Genomic DNA, 15275 nt, shown 5'->3' on the forward strand with positions numbered 1-15275 from the left:
ATTGTTAAGTTTAATTTGAACACATTAACAGTAGGGTAAATAATCTCTGAATACTAACTAGTCTGACAATAAGCCTGTCCAAAGAGGAATGTTTTCAGTCTAACTTTGAATGTAGAAACTGAGTCGGCCTCTCTTACATGAGCTGGGAGCTTATTCCATAAAACAGGGGCTTGGTGGCTAAACGCTCTACCTCCAACCGTACTTTTACTAATTCTAGAAACCACAAGCAGTCCTGCGTTTTGCAAACAAAGGTTTCTGTTTGGTTGGTAAGGCACTACGAGGTCTTTAATATAGGATGGGGTCATACCATGTAAGGCCTTATAGGTAAACAGGAGGATTTTGAACTTGATTCTAGAATCCACTGGGAGCCACTGAAGTGAAACTAACACAGGATTGATGTGATCTCTTCTGTTAGTTTATGCTAACAATCTAGCTGCAGCTTTAGACAGCTATACTCTTGATGCACAGTTTGGACTCTGAAACCCAACTCCTTTAGTAGAGTTGGACTCAGTTTTGAGTATCCAATCTTCTTAGAGTTTGAGGACCCAGAAGTGGGTCCGTTCAAAATAAAAGCTTAGTCATCCGCCACATCTCAAAGACCGGTCCGTGAAAACTTTGTCTGACGTCATGCGGCGTCTGTGGCGTTAAAAAGTTTGGGAACCACTGTTCTAGGGGTAGGCGTTCCACTGAACACTAGTTCAGTGGAAATACCCACTGCAAGGAACAGTTTGTTTTCATAATTCTTCTGTCATACTGACACTTTGAGCGAATATTTGGCCCTTGCCAAAGTCTCAAAAACTCACCAAAACTTGGATGCACCTAGTAACTGGTGAAAATACACTTATGACAGAATCAATACCGATGCCTCACATCAAGGCCAAAATCTAATATGGGGCTGAAGAAAATAATAATAAGAAAGTCAAAATCAACCAAATAAACCAAAACACATGTGTCGGGATATTGAAAAGAAGTTTTACAATTATTTTGGGATGATCACGCAACCTATGGCTTTGCGGCCATTTTGTGGCAAAGACTGAAATTTGGCAATTTTTCTTTGTTGCCACAATATGGGAAAAACCTTTTGTCTGAACAATCGTCACAAAATTTCACACACAAACCACCAGGTTAAGTTTACGACCACAACTAAATCACAGCCAAAGTTCTGTTGACCTTTGATCTTGGCTACCTTGAATCCCCCCCCCCCCCCCCCCCCCCCCCCCCCCCTTGTCGCCCCCTAACTCCTTGAGCATCATTGGGGAGCTACTGGGGAAATAATAAATGGAATCAGAAACTTGTATTTTTGGATGGCGTTAGCAAGGCAAGCTTGCAAAAGTTGCGTGTCCCTGTTGCTCGCACAATTTCTATCAGACTATTGTGAAACTTTGACACATGAATCCCTGGCTCAGGCTGAACATGTTAGAAATGTGGACATGGTTAACAAATACCTCCCATTGACATAGGAAATATTAAAGTTTGCCTTTGCCAAAAAGTACAAACACAGTCAGGGTCAGTGGCATCTGTGAGCAATGCAACGATGGCCGTAGCTTTAATTACACGATTAATCTGAAAAAAATTAATCCACAGTCATTTGAGTCCATGACTGTTTCTCTTGAACTGACAGTAACTTTGACTCCTGCCACACTAAAGACTTTTGCTAATAATGCCACAGATTGTGGTGTTACATGTCACTGAATACAAAGTACACCATAGGCAAACACCTAAGGTGAAATCTTCACAAACCTTTAGTTATACCTCAGAATTTATTTTGGTCAAAAAGTAGAAGATACAAGAAATGATTAAAATTCCTCGTTTTTCACTTGGCCCATGCCTTTTATTGAGCTGTGCTCCTTCTTTGAAGGAGTCTCTATTGGTTGGTTCAGATCAACATCATGTGAAAAGGCGAGTGACCCATTTAATTGACTCAGCCGTTTTTGGACGCATGCATGCTGCCTAAACACCAGAGATTGTGTAACTGTTTTTCCCATTTCACTTTGACCTGGACAGCGGCGGTTGGTGCCTGAGCTCCACCTCCGAGATTGTCAAAGAGTTGTTGAAAGTTCAGAGAGTCTGCAGTGCTCAACATCACTGAGTTAGAACAGACATGGAGCTGGGTTCTCTGGTTGGGGCTGTTAGGAGTAAGCGAGTGTTGTTTGGTGATGGAGTGCGTCCTGCTGTGGTCGTGATAAAGGATGGGAAAATCCACCAGATCCTCTCTGGCAGCGCCCTGACAGAGGAGGTTGGCTGTGAGGTAAGTGCCGCTCCGTCCCTCCTGTCTCTGAGACTCCAAGTCCTGATCCAGCTCTCCTTCTGTGGATGCAGGTGTGGGACGTGGGCGAGAGTGTGCTGATGCCAGGAATTGTGGACTGCCACGTTCATGTGAACGAACCGGGCCGCACCTCCTGGGAGGGCTTCTGGACCGCAACCAGGGCGGCTGCAGCGGGGGGAGTGACCACCATTGTGGACATGCCCCTGTACGTCCAGCAGAAATCAATCATTTACTGACTGCTGTTATCAAAGCCACTAGATTGTGTAAAGTCAACAAAGGTTCTTCCAGCAGAAAACAGCACAAGCATTGGAAGCCTATAGGGTTATCATGTTTCATCTGCTCTAATCTCAATTTTGGTACTATTTGATGTTTAAGACTTAATTCAAACTATTTTTATCGGTAAGTAATTGTGTCTGACACTCAGGTTTAATTCTCTGACACCTAATTCTACAAACTTCTCAAGAGCAACATTTTTAGGATGTGGGAATTATCTCATCAGTCCTGGTGCATTTTTTCTGGTTTATACCATTGTCCGGGAGAAAACTCCATTCTGATTGGCTGTTAGGTGTGGATTAAGTAAATTAATGGCTGCCAAAGTGTGCATTATTATTATTATTATTCCGTGGAAGCCTGAACCCTCCCACCTGAGACAAAACACAAAAAGCTATCGTTGTTCAACGTAGAATACGTGGAATACAAGGCATATATGACTTTTAACTCCCAAAAGCTGCAGAATAAAGTAGATCGTAAACATCCACCTTCATTTTACGCTTTTTGGGGCAAAACACGAGTGCTATGAAACACACCAACAATGCCAGAAACAGGGGAAACAAATTCTGGCAAGGGAAAAAAATTGTAAAGTGCGTTAAGTGTGTATTTGTATTTGATTCATACACAATATTAAGTGTTGTCTAACTGCTTTTTCAACTCATGCTCCTCAAAAAAAGTCTCCCACAAAATCCGCAAAGATTTCAATGTTTTGGTCAAATCTTCCCCAGAAACAGCATTCCTCCAACCACAACACTCAAAAACTTCCAGGAGAAGCTGAAAGAGGCCACAGGGAAGTGTTTTGTGGATACTGCCTTCTGGGGAGGTGTGATCCCTGGAAATCAGGTACTGAGAGGGAATTTAGTGAAAAGGAAAAATACCATTAAGCTTGAATGTGACTAAGATCAGCAAACGTCTCCTTACAGCTTGAGCTTCGGCCCATGATCCAGGCCGGAGTGGCTGGCTTCAAATGCTTCCTCATCCACAGTGGAGTTGACGAGTTCCCTCATGTGGCTGACAGCGATCTGCACACGGCCATGCAGCAGCTGCAGGGCACCGGCAGCGTCCTGCTGGTAAATCTCCAGATCCGCTTTTGAACTTTCTTCCAAAATCCAGGTGACTGACACAAAATCTGTTTTTCTCCTGCAGTTTCATGCAGAGAAGGACGTTCACAAGAAAACTGAGGAGATCTCAGGTATCATTTTACTGCAGTTTAGTCTTTCAGTTGCACTTGCAACTAACTTTTGGCAAGTTAGAGCTGTGAGATGTTCTTCCAGGATGGACTTTGCTTCCTGGTCAGTTAGTCACAGTCCTGCTGCGTTATAGTTAGATTTTAAACCAGATACTATGTGACAACTTCTCTTTAAAGCATTTATTTTCCAAATGTTTTCCCATGACCTTCTCTCCGCGGTAGATTCCTGCAGGTACTCCACCTTTTTGCAGTCCAGGCCTGACATTATGGAGGTGGAGGCTATTCGCACGGTGATCCACCTGTGTCTGCAGTACAGGTGAGAACAGCACCCTGCATATAACCGTTAGTAATTCCTCGATGGAGAATTTGCCCTTGTTTAACGCTTTTCTGCTCCACAGAGTTCGATGCCACATCGTCCACTTGTCCTCTGCTGAGCCGTTGGAGCTCATCGAGGAGGCTCGACAGGCCGGAGCTCCTCTGACAGTGGAGACGACTCATCATTACCTCAACCTGTGTGCAGAAAGCATACCTGCAGGGGCCACACAGTTCAAGTGCTGCCCCCCAATTAGAAGCTCTGCTAACCAGGTTAAACAGACTGCTTTAATCTGCAGAAGACACGCAGGTGAGCCTGTCTCCTGCCACATCTAGTCTGTGAGGGCTTTGTTTTCTGCCCCTCCAGGAGCAGTTATGGTCTGCGTTAAAGCGAGGACTGATCGACATGGTGGTTTCTGATCACTCCCCCTGCACACCGGATCTGAAGAAGCTGGACTTTGGGGACTTCATGCAGGCCTGGGGAGGCATCTCATCTTTACAGTTTGGTAACGTTGCACCATTTTCTACTAGTGAAAAGCAACAAAAAAGGGAAAAGATCAGAAATGATGTGTCCAATTTAATAGTTGTTTAGATTTCCCATAAAAATCACTTTCATACATAAACATGTATCATACAAATGTAGATGTATTTACTTGCACATATATGATGAAGTGGACATGCAGGATAACACGTCAGGGAGGATAAGCGGCCCCACAGATCCTCAGCCTATTTAGTCTAGTCTTTTTGGTTTGACGGAAACTGGTCTCCTTTTTGAAGTCTCACTCTGAGGGCATAGTTAGCTAGGGCATAGTTTCTGCAGAGTGGCAAGAGTTATGTTGAAATTCACCTCTGAGTTGTGGGCGGGACTGTTAGTGCAGAGTAAGCCAGAGTTAAGTTCTTATCATCCCTTTTTTTACCTCCCCGTCCTGCTAACCCTGCCCCTCACAACCCCAACCGAACATTTGGGGTGTGACAAAAAAGGCAATAAATTTTCATCTATCCAGCCGTACAGTTTAGATCCAGATTCCAGCTCAGACGAGGAAAACAAAGACGTTCATGGGTCCATTTGTCTGAAAGTTGATGCATCAGAATGGAGCGGAGCACGGAGCTTGTGGCCCCTGCCGATTGTGGTCTTTACACACCAACTACAAGCTATCGGCATTTTTCATCTTCTCCTGATTCACAACAATTTGAATAACAACAATATGTTCTCCATCCCCAGAAAAATGCCACAAGAACATGTCAAAAACACCAAAAACACAGTTTTCACTGGAATGGGACTTTAACTTCACTCCTCAGCTGCATCATTTGGATGCTGCTATCAAAATGGGATAGATCTTCTGCTCAATGCATGTAACCCTTAATAAGAACTGCTAAAAGAGTGTGGTTAAATTTGCAATGTCTTCTGAATTCTAGCTCCACATACATCTGATGGTGTTTGTGTGTCCTCACATGTAAAGGGGTTTTGTTCCGCTGCAGGACTTGACTCAGCTCTGATTAACTTCAGTGTTGCTCAAACACATTTTGAAAAATCAAACGTGGATCTCATTTTTAGGCTTTTACTTTTGATTCTTGGTGGGTTTGCTGCTATGTGCTGTAACCTTTCCCACATTCATTTATCTCAGCACAGGTCATGGTGGGCTCACAGCGGCAATCATTTACTGTTTGGCCACAGACGGCGAGAGTGGTCAAAGTCTGACACCAGGAGGACTGCAGCCATTCTCTGTCCCAAAGTTTAACATGTGAAGTTCGTGAGTGTAACGGTAACGCAGGAAGCTAGTTTTCAACTGAAATGTCTTGTTTCTCAGGCCTGCCTCTGTTTTGGGGTTCAGCCAGGAAGCGAGGTTTCCAGCTGCCAGATGTTGTGAGGTTCCTCAGCAGAGAACCTGCCCAGCTGTGCAGTCTGGGTAACAGAAAGGGATGCCTTGCCCGTGGGTTTGATGCTGATTTGGTGATATGGGACCCAGAGAGAGAATTTGAGGTTGGTGTAAAGAACCCCACCTTTGTGTGGAACCGAATGAGCCTGATTTTATCTGCTGTTCTTCACAGATCAAAGAAACCAACATCCACCATAAAAACAAGGTAACCATCAAAAAACATTTTTATGTGAAAATCTTAAGATGGAAATGAATTTGATGATTGTAATTGCAGCTGACACCGTACCTTGGGCTCACACTGAGGGGGCTGGTGCACGCCACAGTCCTGGGGGGGCGGCTGGTGTACAGAGACGGCTGCTTCTACCCTCAACCTCTGGGCAGGCTCCTCCTCGTCACTGAGGAGGACAAATCTGCTGGGAAGCACAAGAAGACGCTGTGACCAGAAACGTCACTGTTTGCTGATAACAGCAAGTCTTCACTTGAAAGTTTCCATGAAAACAAAGTTTAACAAATCAATACGAAAGAAGATAAGAACTTCCTGAAAAGAACAAAAACCACAAAGATAATTATTTTATTTGGTCTTTTATAAAAGAAAGCCACACCCCATTGGTTTGATTGGGTTTCTTTGTGACATTTCCCTGGACGGTCACGGAGAGCTTTGGCTGCATAACACTGGAACTGTGTAAATTACATGTACATTAAAGGGTCAACATCATGCTACACTTAAGCCTGTCAGAGTAAACTATATCCATATGTATGATCATACACTGTAAATGACCTTTGGCAGACTAAAGAAGGATTTTTTTTGTTGAAACATTAGTTGTTTTTGCAGCTCCTTTTCCTACCCAGAACTAAGAGGACTCTGTCTCTGAGGCTCCGCCTTTCTCTCCTAGTGGGTGCCGCCCATTTCATGGGGTCAACCCTTGAGCCCGCCTCGGCAGCGTGTCTGCGTCTCGCCCACGAAAACAACATCCCAACTTTTGCAAAGATGGATTTGCATATAGTGCATATCAAAGGAAAGTGTTTTAGCAGATTACCACTAGCTCAGCAGAGAAAGTGTGTGTGTGTGTGTGTGTGTGTTAGCCTGGAGGCGGTGCTGGCAGCACAGACTCTTCCTGGAAGGGGCTGTTCTTCACCTTCATATGTATGAATGTGAGAACCCACTCGACTTTGTGGATTTGGGAGGGGCTGGTGATTAGATTGCAGGATTTTAGAGGAATGCTCAGAGATGCGTGAATGAATCAAAATACTGCTTTGGGGTTGTTTATAGTTAGAAATAAAAATTATAATACACTTAAAAGCTCAAAAAGTTGATTTTGCATGATATACGTCTTTTAACCCTTGTGCTATCCTAGATGACCCCACCCTTCCATTGACGTGTTCTCCCTACCATGACAAAGGTGGATAAAGGTGGAAAGATTTCATGTAATCCATGGACACCAGTGAAGATCACAAAACATTGAAGAAAAAAGGTTCAGAGCACTGTCTAGTGGGTCTAGATGACCCCACTCCCAACGTTAAAGTGCCTAGGATAGCACAAGGGTTACAGTAGGTCTAATTGAACTGTATTAAAAGCATCACAGTAAAGGTTATGCACGCTCCAGATTGAAGGTGGCTAAAGCAATAACTGGATTCTGCAGAGTCACTTGTCAATGATTAACGCATAAGGACGCATGAGAACTGCCTTATCTGCAAAAACTCCTCCGCTCCAATTGAGCACATGCTGTCCAGACAGAGCGAAAGGTGGATAAAAGCAGGAAGTGTCATAGATTTTGTGTCATTGTTCAGAGAGGTGTGCACGCCTGAGGTGCTTCTTCACTGGCCTCCACGACTCTTTTACCGTACTGAGCTCGCTGCGCTGCAGAGAACATGTCGGCCCTCTCCATACCGCCACCATCATGCCTGCTGAAACCTTTTGTGGTTCCTCAGCGCCACATGTTTGGACCAGGACCGTCCAATGTTCCTCCACGTATCCTGGAGGCTGGAGCCAAACCAGTCATTGGACACATGCATCCAGAGATTTTTGAGGTAATTCCGCTGGTTTGACGGATGATTTCAACTTTCCATCAAATGAGATGACAAGAGGATCCATAAAATCACATTAAGCCATTTTCTCCCCTTACTATTGTACTCTTTGATTAGAGATAAAATCCTTAATTTTGAATTTTTATTGATAAATGTACACTGCAAACTATTTAAATCTTGCAAAGCTTTAAAACCTTTTTTTGTTTTAGACATTTAAGATATTTTACCAGGTCTTAAGTTTTATCCTCTCTTTGCTTAACACCTTTCACAAAACAAGAATTGTTGTCTCATTGAAAGGTAGAATGTAGAAAAAATTAAATTATAATTAAAATGAGTTAAAATTTTGCTTTATGTGCTTGAAAATAGAAAAACTTGATTTAAGACTAAAAAAAACTCAAAACTCAACTCTGCACTATTATCGGTCTAATTAATTGATGTTATTTTAAATTTAAACGATTGTTTACAAGTTTGACTGACATTCATTGTTATTACTTAGGTAACAAAAATGAGAATAAGTGCTAATTTATTTATCGTATATATTTTAGTAATTCTATTTACCAGTTAGCTTTTTTGCCTTATATTTCTCCAGTTTGAAAGCTTGAGAGGAATCCTTCTTGATTTAGATATGGAGATTTCTTGCCACGTGGACTGTTCATTTTACTCTTTCTAGTCCTTTTCTTTATCAACTGTGAAAGAATTTCATGATATTACACCATGACACATGCAACATGTTTTCTGTCATTGGAACCGTTTGATTATTTTCTGAAAGTCTTTGTTTCTAAAATGACTGGATGTAAAAAAAAATTATTTATTTACTTTGTTGTATTTTCTAATTAAGCTTTAAAAAAAGTAAAAATAAATATTTATTGCTAATCTCAACTGTTAGAGATTTTCAGCTGCTGAGGAAAAATGTAGAGAATATGTTTTTTATTTTGTTTGAATCACTTGGGTTTTTTTCTTTAATAAAGAAATGCTTTAGTTGTTGGTTTTTATTCGATGGAACTGCAACACTTTCTTTTTTTAGATATTTTTACCTTTGTTCCTTTGCTCCTTCTCTTTGTGTTTGCATTTCTGCTGATAATTAGCTTTTATTCCCATCACTGATCATTTTTGTCATTTAAAAGCCATTTGCTCTTTTTACAGCTCTCACTCTGACAACCTGTTAGCAAGTCTGACTGTCTAGACAGACTGTTCAGACCGTTGCCCGCATGAGAATAAAGCTGCAATATATTTTTTTTTAAATGTGTGTTGAAATGATGAAAGAAAAGTGTATCTTTTGGTTTTCCAATGCAGATTTAGCCAAAGCTGTATATTTTTGTTTCAAACAGATAATGAATGAAATCAAAAGTGGAATCCAGTACATCTTTCAGACTCGTAACAGGATGACCTTTGCCGTGAGTGGCACAGGCCACGCTGCAATGGAGTGTGCCATCTTCAACACTGTGGAGCCCGGGGAGAGCGTGCTGGCAGCGGTGAACGGCATCTGGGGAGAGCGCGCTGCCGACATGGCAGAGAGGATTGGTAAGCAAGTCCAAAGAACTCAGAAAAGCTTTGGTTTGAGTGGTTACACATTGAGGCTTTTGTGTTAAACAGACTGAGAAGGACTTGTTTCCGATCATCATTTACTTGAAATGAATACAAAACACATTTATTTCTGTTCTGGTAAACTGTCTATGTGCTTCAATCCAACAGGGGCCATGGTAAACACATTAGTGGTGCCTCCCGGTGGCTACTTAACAATTTCAGAAATTGAAAAGGTACTGTTGTTTCTCCACTATCCAGTGACCCTGTGAAAATGTCCGGACGTCATCTGTCATTGTAACGTCACAGGCTTTATCAAGACACAGGCCGGTGGTGTTTTTCTTGGCTCATGGAGAATCTTCTACTGGAGTCCTGCATCCTTTAGATGGAATAGGAGAGCTGTGCCACAAGTAAGACCCTCGCCCCTTTGTCTCCATGAGCAACGACACAGACTAAAAAGCTCTCATCAATTTCTGCAGGTACAACTGCCTGCTGCTTGTGGACTCTGTGGCTTCACTTGGAGGAACCCCTCTGTACATGGACCAGCAAGGTTGGCCAATGAGAGCAATATATTGTTTTTATTGTGATGTGTGTTAAAATTCATGACTGATGAGACATGGCTAATCTGGAGTCAAATTTATAATTTTAGGATCAGGAGATACTTTCTAAATAATGCCAGGGCTCTGCAACCTTTGACACTAAGGGCGTATTCAGACCGGACACATTTGGTTCGCTGACAGTGAACCAGAGTTCTTTTTCCCGATAATCCGTAACAAATTTCCTGTCTTAATAAACCCTAGCGGACCCTGGTCCGGGACCAGAAACCGCTCTCTGACCCATCTTTGGAGGTGGTCTCGGTTCGTTTCCAATAGCTATTAGTTTTTCATTCTCCATGAAAAGCTCTGTGCCTTGGTATGGTATGCTCCATGGATCAACCCATTTGGTGTGGGGTTGTGCAGTCTGTTCCTCAACTCGGGAAAAAATGTACACATTTTAAAAGTCTTTCCCACGAAACAGTTAAGAATTAAATAAACAAATTTTCAAAATCCAGAATTTCATATTATAAATGCTGATTTATATTGCACACATTTAATTTTATTTTTCCAGAGGGTTCAGGTGAGGCCTCACCTGTCTCCCCTGACAGCCCCTTACAGTGTAAATGTTTGCACCTGCAGGCATTGACATCCTGTACACTGGTTCCCAAAAGGTCCTGAATGCTCCTCCTGGAACAGCACCCATTTCTTTCAGTGAAAGAGCTTGGTGAGACTCAAGCACACAAATGCTTTTAAAGCAGAGATTATGTATTAACGGTTTAGCAAAATTTCCACAGCCAAAAAGTATTCAACCGGAGAACAAGGCCTGTGTCATTCTCCCTCGATCTGAATTGGCTTGCGAACTACTGGGGATGTGATGAGAAGCCATCAAGAATGTAGGACATCATTTTCCAGCTAATTCTACATTCCCTGGCGGTTAATAACTGCGCCGCCTTCTTCTGTCCACAGGTATCATCACACAGGTCCAGTCACCGCTTTTTACACCCTGAGGGAGAGCCTGGCTGTCCTGTCTGAAGAGGTGAATGGACTTCAGAGCTACAACAATACATTGATCACTGGCCTATAAGTTAAATAACCCTTAAATATGTCAGAGATAACATAAACCAAACAGAATAGACAAAAGTCTATTCTTTCTCTGATAGAAAACACTGAGACAGAAAATAATCCAAACTGGATCTGTACGCTTAATCCGCTTCCTTGCAACATTACATTTTTATTTATTTTATAAGTTAAAATGTTAAAATGAGAACTTTAGTTTATATCATTCTTGCCATCAGTTGAATTTAGGAAAGTAAAATAGTAGGTCATGATGTCATGTCAGAACTTATCATGTTTTTTTATTCAAGGGTCTTGAAAATTCCTGGAAGAGGCATCAAAATGCTGCAGAGCATTTCTATGCTGGCCTGGAGAAATTGGGTCTCAAGCTTTTTGTCAAAGAAAAGGTGAGTTTTATAAACAACAAGTAGAGGTTGTAGCTGTCGATGATCCAACAGGAAATCCTACTTGTTCTGCTACAGCATGCAAGGCTACCCACCGTTACCACCATCGTTGCTCCTCATGGATACGACTGGAAAGAAGTCACAAGCTACATCATGAAAACGCATAATCTGGAGATTTCTGGAGGGCTGGGACCGTCAGTTGGTCTGGTAAGAGAACAATCATCGGTCACTGTTTAAGTTTACTTATGGAAACGTTTGGCTTTTTGTTTCAGGTGCTGCGTGTGGGGCTGATGGGATGTAACAGCAGCAAAGAGAAGGTGGACATGGTGCTGGCTGCTCTGAAGGACGCCCTGGAGCACTGTCACAGGAGCAAAGTGTAAAAAGGCTTTGGTTTAGCTGTTGCCTTGCAAATGCTGTCTGATAGGGTCAGTGATAAACTCTAAAAGCTTCAGTATGTTTATTTTGGTTTGTTTGTTTAGGTCAAGAGGTTAAGTTCTCATTTACGTTTTCCAGTGAAAAAAAATCGAATCCCTATCGATTATTTGAAGATAGTTGAAGATATACGTTCTTCTATTTTATCTTTTATGCTACTTTCTAAAAATATTTAAATTATTTTTTTTATTTTGTTTAAAGTCACAGTGTCTGGTGTCAAACATGCACAAAAGTCTAAATTGTTGTTTATTTTCACAAAAAATATTATTGTCATTTTAAGGCAAATGACACTGTACATGAATTCTCTTATTTCCACAGTTTCTCTTGTACACTGAAGGACATCAATAAAGGAGTTTATCTCAAACTAACAAAGGTCCTCCTCTCACACATGCACGCGCGGTCCCCAGCACGTACACACCCCCACTCCACAACAATACCGACGCAGTCCGCGATGGCTTCATCGGGCTGCAGAGATCCCACAAACTCCCCATCGATAAATAAAACATTAATAAATCGTAAATCAAACAAATGAGCTACCAAACATTTGGAACGTTATCAATAAACATTCAGCTCACCTGTTCAACTAAGTTTAGTGGGTGTGCTACTCGTAAATTTACAGTTTAAATTTCCTAATTTTACTTTTTTTTGGTGGCCCTTAAACTCCGTTGCACTGAATAGTTTGAAACTGAAATTTTTTTTTCCCGCCGGTAGGAAAAAAAAAGTCCTCATTTCCGTTGTGCTGAGGGTAATGCCATTGCGTTTTTTTCTTTTGTATGTAGTGTGAGCCCTGTCGGCCACCGGAATCCATGATTTAATGTCTAAAATGCATTTTAAGAGTGTGTTGACCGACTCTTCGTCATCAGGAGACAAAGCGATGTACAGTTGAGTGTCATCAGCGTAGTTTTGAGCGAATTTACCAATTATTTCATTAAAAATTGTGCAATGTCATTTCCTGGAACCTTTCCCTCCTATCCTACTAGTTGAGGTATATCTGTTATGAACTTTAGAGGTATTTTTAAGCGGGAAAACCTACACATTTGGTGGCAAACTGATTACATTTCCCCAATATTGTAAAAATTAAAGATTATCTATCTATCGATCTATCTATCTATCTATCTTCCTTTCATTCAAATAACTTGAAGTTCATCTGTCACATTACGTCATGAACCTGTCATGTGAACAATGAGTTATATCGCTAGAGGAGACACGCCCGCTTGGGAAGCCTGGCCAACGGTGGCGGAGCGTGATGCCATCTTGGTGAGGTCAACGGCGCCCACATGACAATGCTTTCTATAGCCTTTAGTGGCATCTAAGTACCATTTATATAATTTATACATATTAATATTTCTATATATTTATACATATATAGAAATATATAATATGTATATAATTCATATATAAACATCATTTGTTGTTGTTAAATAAGAGAAACAGTCAGCCTTAAATACTCAAACTTTAATGAAAAATGCATAGTAGCAGGACTTTTTACAAGTAAAAAAAATTATTACAATTATTCCTCTTTGACATATAATTTAAATTTTTTAGAAAAGCCCAAAAGTCAATAGTAAGTCAATAATAATAATAAGCAATTACAATATTTAAATAAGTCAATAATAATAATGATATTGAATAAATAATAATAATACATCATTAGTAAGTCAATAATAATAAATGATAATAAATCAATAAGTCAATAATAATCGAAAGTAATAATAAATCAATAATAAGTCAACAATAAGTCCAAAGGTCAACAACACATTTAACCTTAAAAAAGCAATAGATTTACTGATTCATGTTAGTGATCAATTTTTGTAACACAGATGTTATGGTGTCGGGTTTCAAGCGAAGAGTTTGGGCCAGTCTTATCAAAATCTGTTTCCACAAAATGTTTTGAACATAGCCAGACTATTGCTAGTTGGTACCACAGTGATCCATCTGGGTTAGTTCTTTTTATTGCTAAGGCCCACTTTTTCCTTAAGTCTGAATCCATTGGAAACCTGCAAGAAAAGTTCAGTCACTGAGTCAGAAATGTATAAATCTATATTACTATATTAGCCTAGTCCTAGTATGCTGTATACAGGTTTGACTAAATAAAGTTTACATTTATGTCGACAACAAATTATACGTACATCATGCCTACATGTTGATAATAATAGCCCTGCAGCATCATGCATGAAAACATTTGTTCTATTAATGAAGCCCCTGCAACATTAAAAGGAAAGAATTAAAATACTTACCTGTGAAATATTATGCCTTTCTCCTTCGTGGACTCATTTCTCCGATTTTGTCACTTGAAACCTGCACAATGAACTGCCATTTTGCAAAAAATGTGTTTACATGCATGCACTGCAGCAGTGACTTGACCTCACCAAGATGGCGGTGCTCTCGTCCCATGAGGAATCATGTGATGTCTCCTCTAGTGATATAACTTATTGGTGTCCGAATTCCTACCCTAACCCCTAACTACTAAAACCCTATATAGTGCGGCATTATATAGTTCTCTATATAGTTCTCTGAATTTTCAAAGCAATTCGGACACCCATGCTCACTACTTTTCTCTTCCGGGTGTTTTCATATGGCGCTTGACACGGAAACAAAGTGGCGCATTACCGCCACCACCTGGTGTGGAGGCGAACTACTTCTATTAAACGCGGAGAATGACACCTATTTGTCAAAGTAAAAACATGATAAATATGAACATTTTTACAAAGACTATTTATGAATCTGCTGTGTTCTGATCATGGAAAACGTGGCTGATTTATAAATAATGAAATTACAAACACATTTATGTTGATTTAATGTATTTGTTCAGAAATAAACCCCTCAAGTCATTAGTCCATGGCAATATTTGGTTTCAACAGCCAAAATCAGAGAACCGAGTCCATGAACGAGGAAGGCATAATATTTCACATGTAAGTACTATAATTTTTTTCTTTTAATGTTGCAGGGGCTTCATTAATCATACACATGTTTTCATGCATGATGCTGCAGGGCTATTATTATAAACATGTAGGCATGATGTACGTATAATTTGTTGTCGACATAAATGTAAACTTTATTTATTTAAACCTGTGTACAGCATACTAGGACTAGGCTAATATAGTAATATAGATTTATACATTTCTGACTCAGTGACTGAACTTTTCTAACAGGTTTCCAATGGATTCAGACTTAAGGAAAAAGTGGGCCTTAGCAATAAAAAGAACTAACCCAGATGGATCACTGTGGTACCAACTAGCAATACAGTCTGGATATGTTCAGAACATTTGTGGAAACACATTTAGACAAGAGGCCAGACTGTTCGCTTGAAACCCGACACTATAACATCTGTGTTACACAAATTGATCACTCACATGAATCAGTATAAATCTATTGTTTTTCTTTGTTGTT

General features: G+C 40.6%; 2 protein-coding genes across 2 annotated transcripts; both read left to right on the plus strand.

Annotated features, from left to right (window-relative positions):
• Positions 1–1969: 1969 nt before the first annotated feature.
• zgc:103559 lies at positions 1970–6641 on the plus strand. Its single transcript, XM_023954023.2, has 11 exons — positions 1970–2248; positions 2320–2471; positions 3265–3379; positions 3460–3606; positions 3683–3728; positions 3948–4041; positions 4124–4310; positions 4405–4543; positions 5846–6018; positions 6087–6119; positions 6189–6641. Exons 1-11 carry the CDS (start codon positions 2102–2104, stop codon positions 6351–6353), a joined length of 1398 nt encoding a protein of 465 aa, XP_023809791.1. The 5' UTR covers positions 1970–2101; the 3' UTR covers positions 6354–6641.
• A 987-nt stretch (positions 6642–7628) lies between these two features.
• agxta (alanine--glyoxylate and serine--pyruvate aminotransferase a) lies at positions 7629–12257 on the plus strand. Its single transcript, XM_004085865.5, has 11 exons — positions 7629–7942; positions 9268–9460; positions 9632–9696; positions 9770–9870; positions 9940–10010; positions 10636–10720; positions 10791–10889; positions 10963–11032; positions 11361–11456; positions 11532–11660; positions 11726–12257. Exons 1-11 carry the CDS (start codon positions 7784–7786, stop codon positions 11831–11833), a joined length of 1176 nt encoding a protein of 391 aa, XP_004085913.1. The 5' UTR covers positions 7629–7783; the 3' UTR covers positions 11834–12257.
• The last annotated feature ends 3018 nt before the right edge of the window (positions 12258–15275 follow it).

Source organism: Oryzias latipes, chromosome 4 (genome assembly GCF_053564925.1).
Source record: "Oryzias latipes strain Hd-rR chromosome 4, Olatipes_Hd-rR_3.1".
Taxonomy (NCBI): Eukaryota; Metazoa; Chordata; class Actinopteri; order Beloniformes; family Adrianichthyidae; genus Oryzias; species Oryzias latipes.

Bases quoted from the DNA above. Each gene is read 5' to 3' on its own strand.
- agxta (XM_004085865.5), top strand. From the start codon at position 7,784: ATGTCGGCCCTCTCCATACCGCCACCATCATGCCTGCTGAAACCTTTT. The intron at 9,871-9,939 runs GTAAGACCCTCG...CAATTTCTGCAG, and splicing joins ATAGGAGAGCTGTGCCACAA to GTACAACTGCCTGCTGCTTG. The intron at 11,457-11,531 runs GTGAGTTTTATA...GTTCTGCTACAG, and splicing joins AGCTTTTTGTCAAAGAAAAG to CATGCAAGGCTACCCACCGT.
- zgc:103559 (XM_023954023.2), top strand. From the start codon at position 2,102: ATGGAGCTGGGTTCTCTGGTTGGGGCTGTTAGGAGTAAGCGAGTGTTG. The intron at 3,729-3,947 runs GTATCATTTTAC...TCTCCGCGGTAG, and splicing joins GAAAACTGAGGAGATCTCAG to ATTCCTGCAGGTACTCCACC. The intron at 6,120-6,188 runs GTAACCATCAAA...TTGTAATTGCAG, and splicing joins ACATCCACCATAAAAACAAG to CTGACACCGTACCTTGGGCT.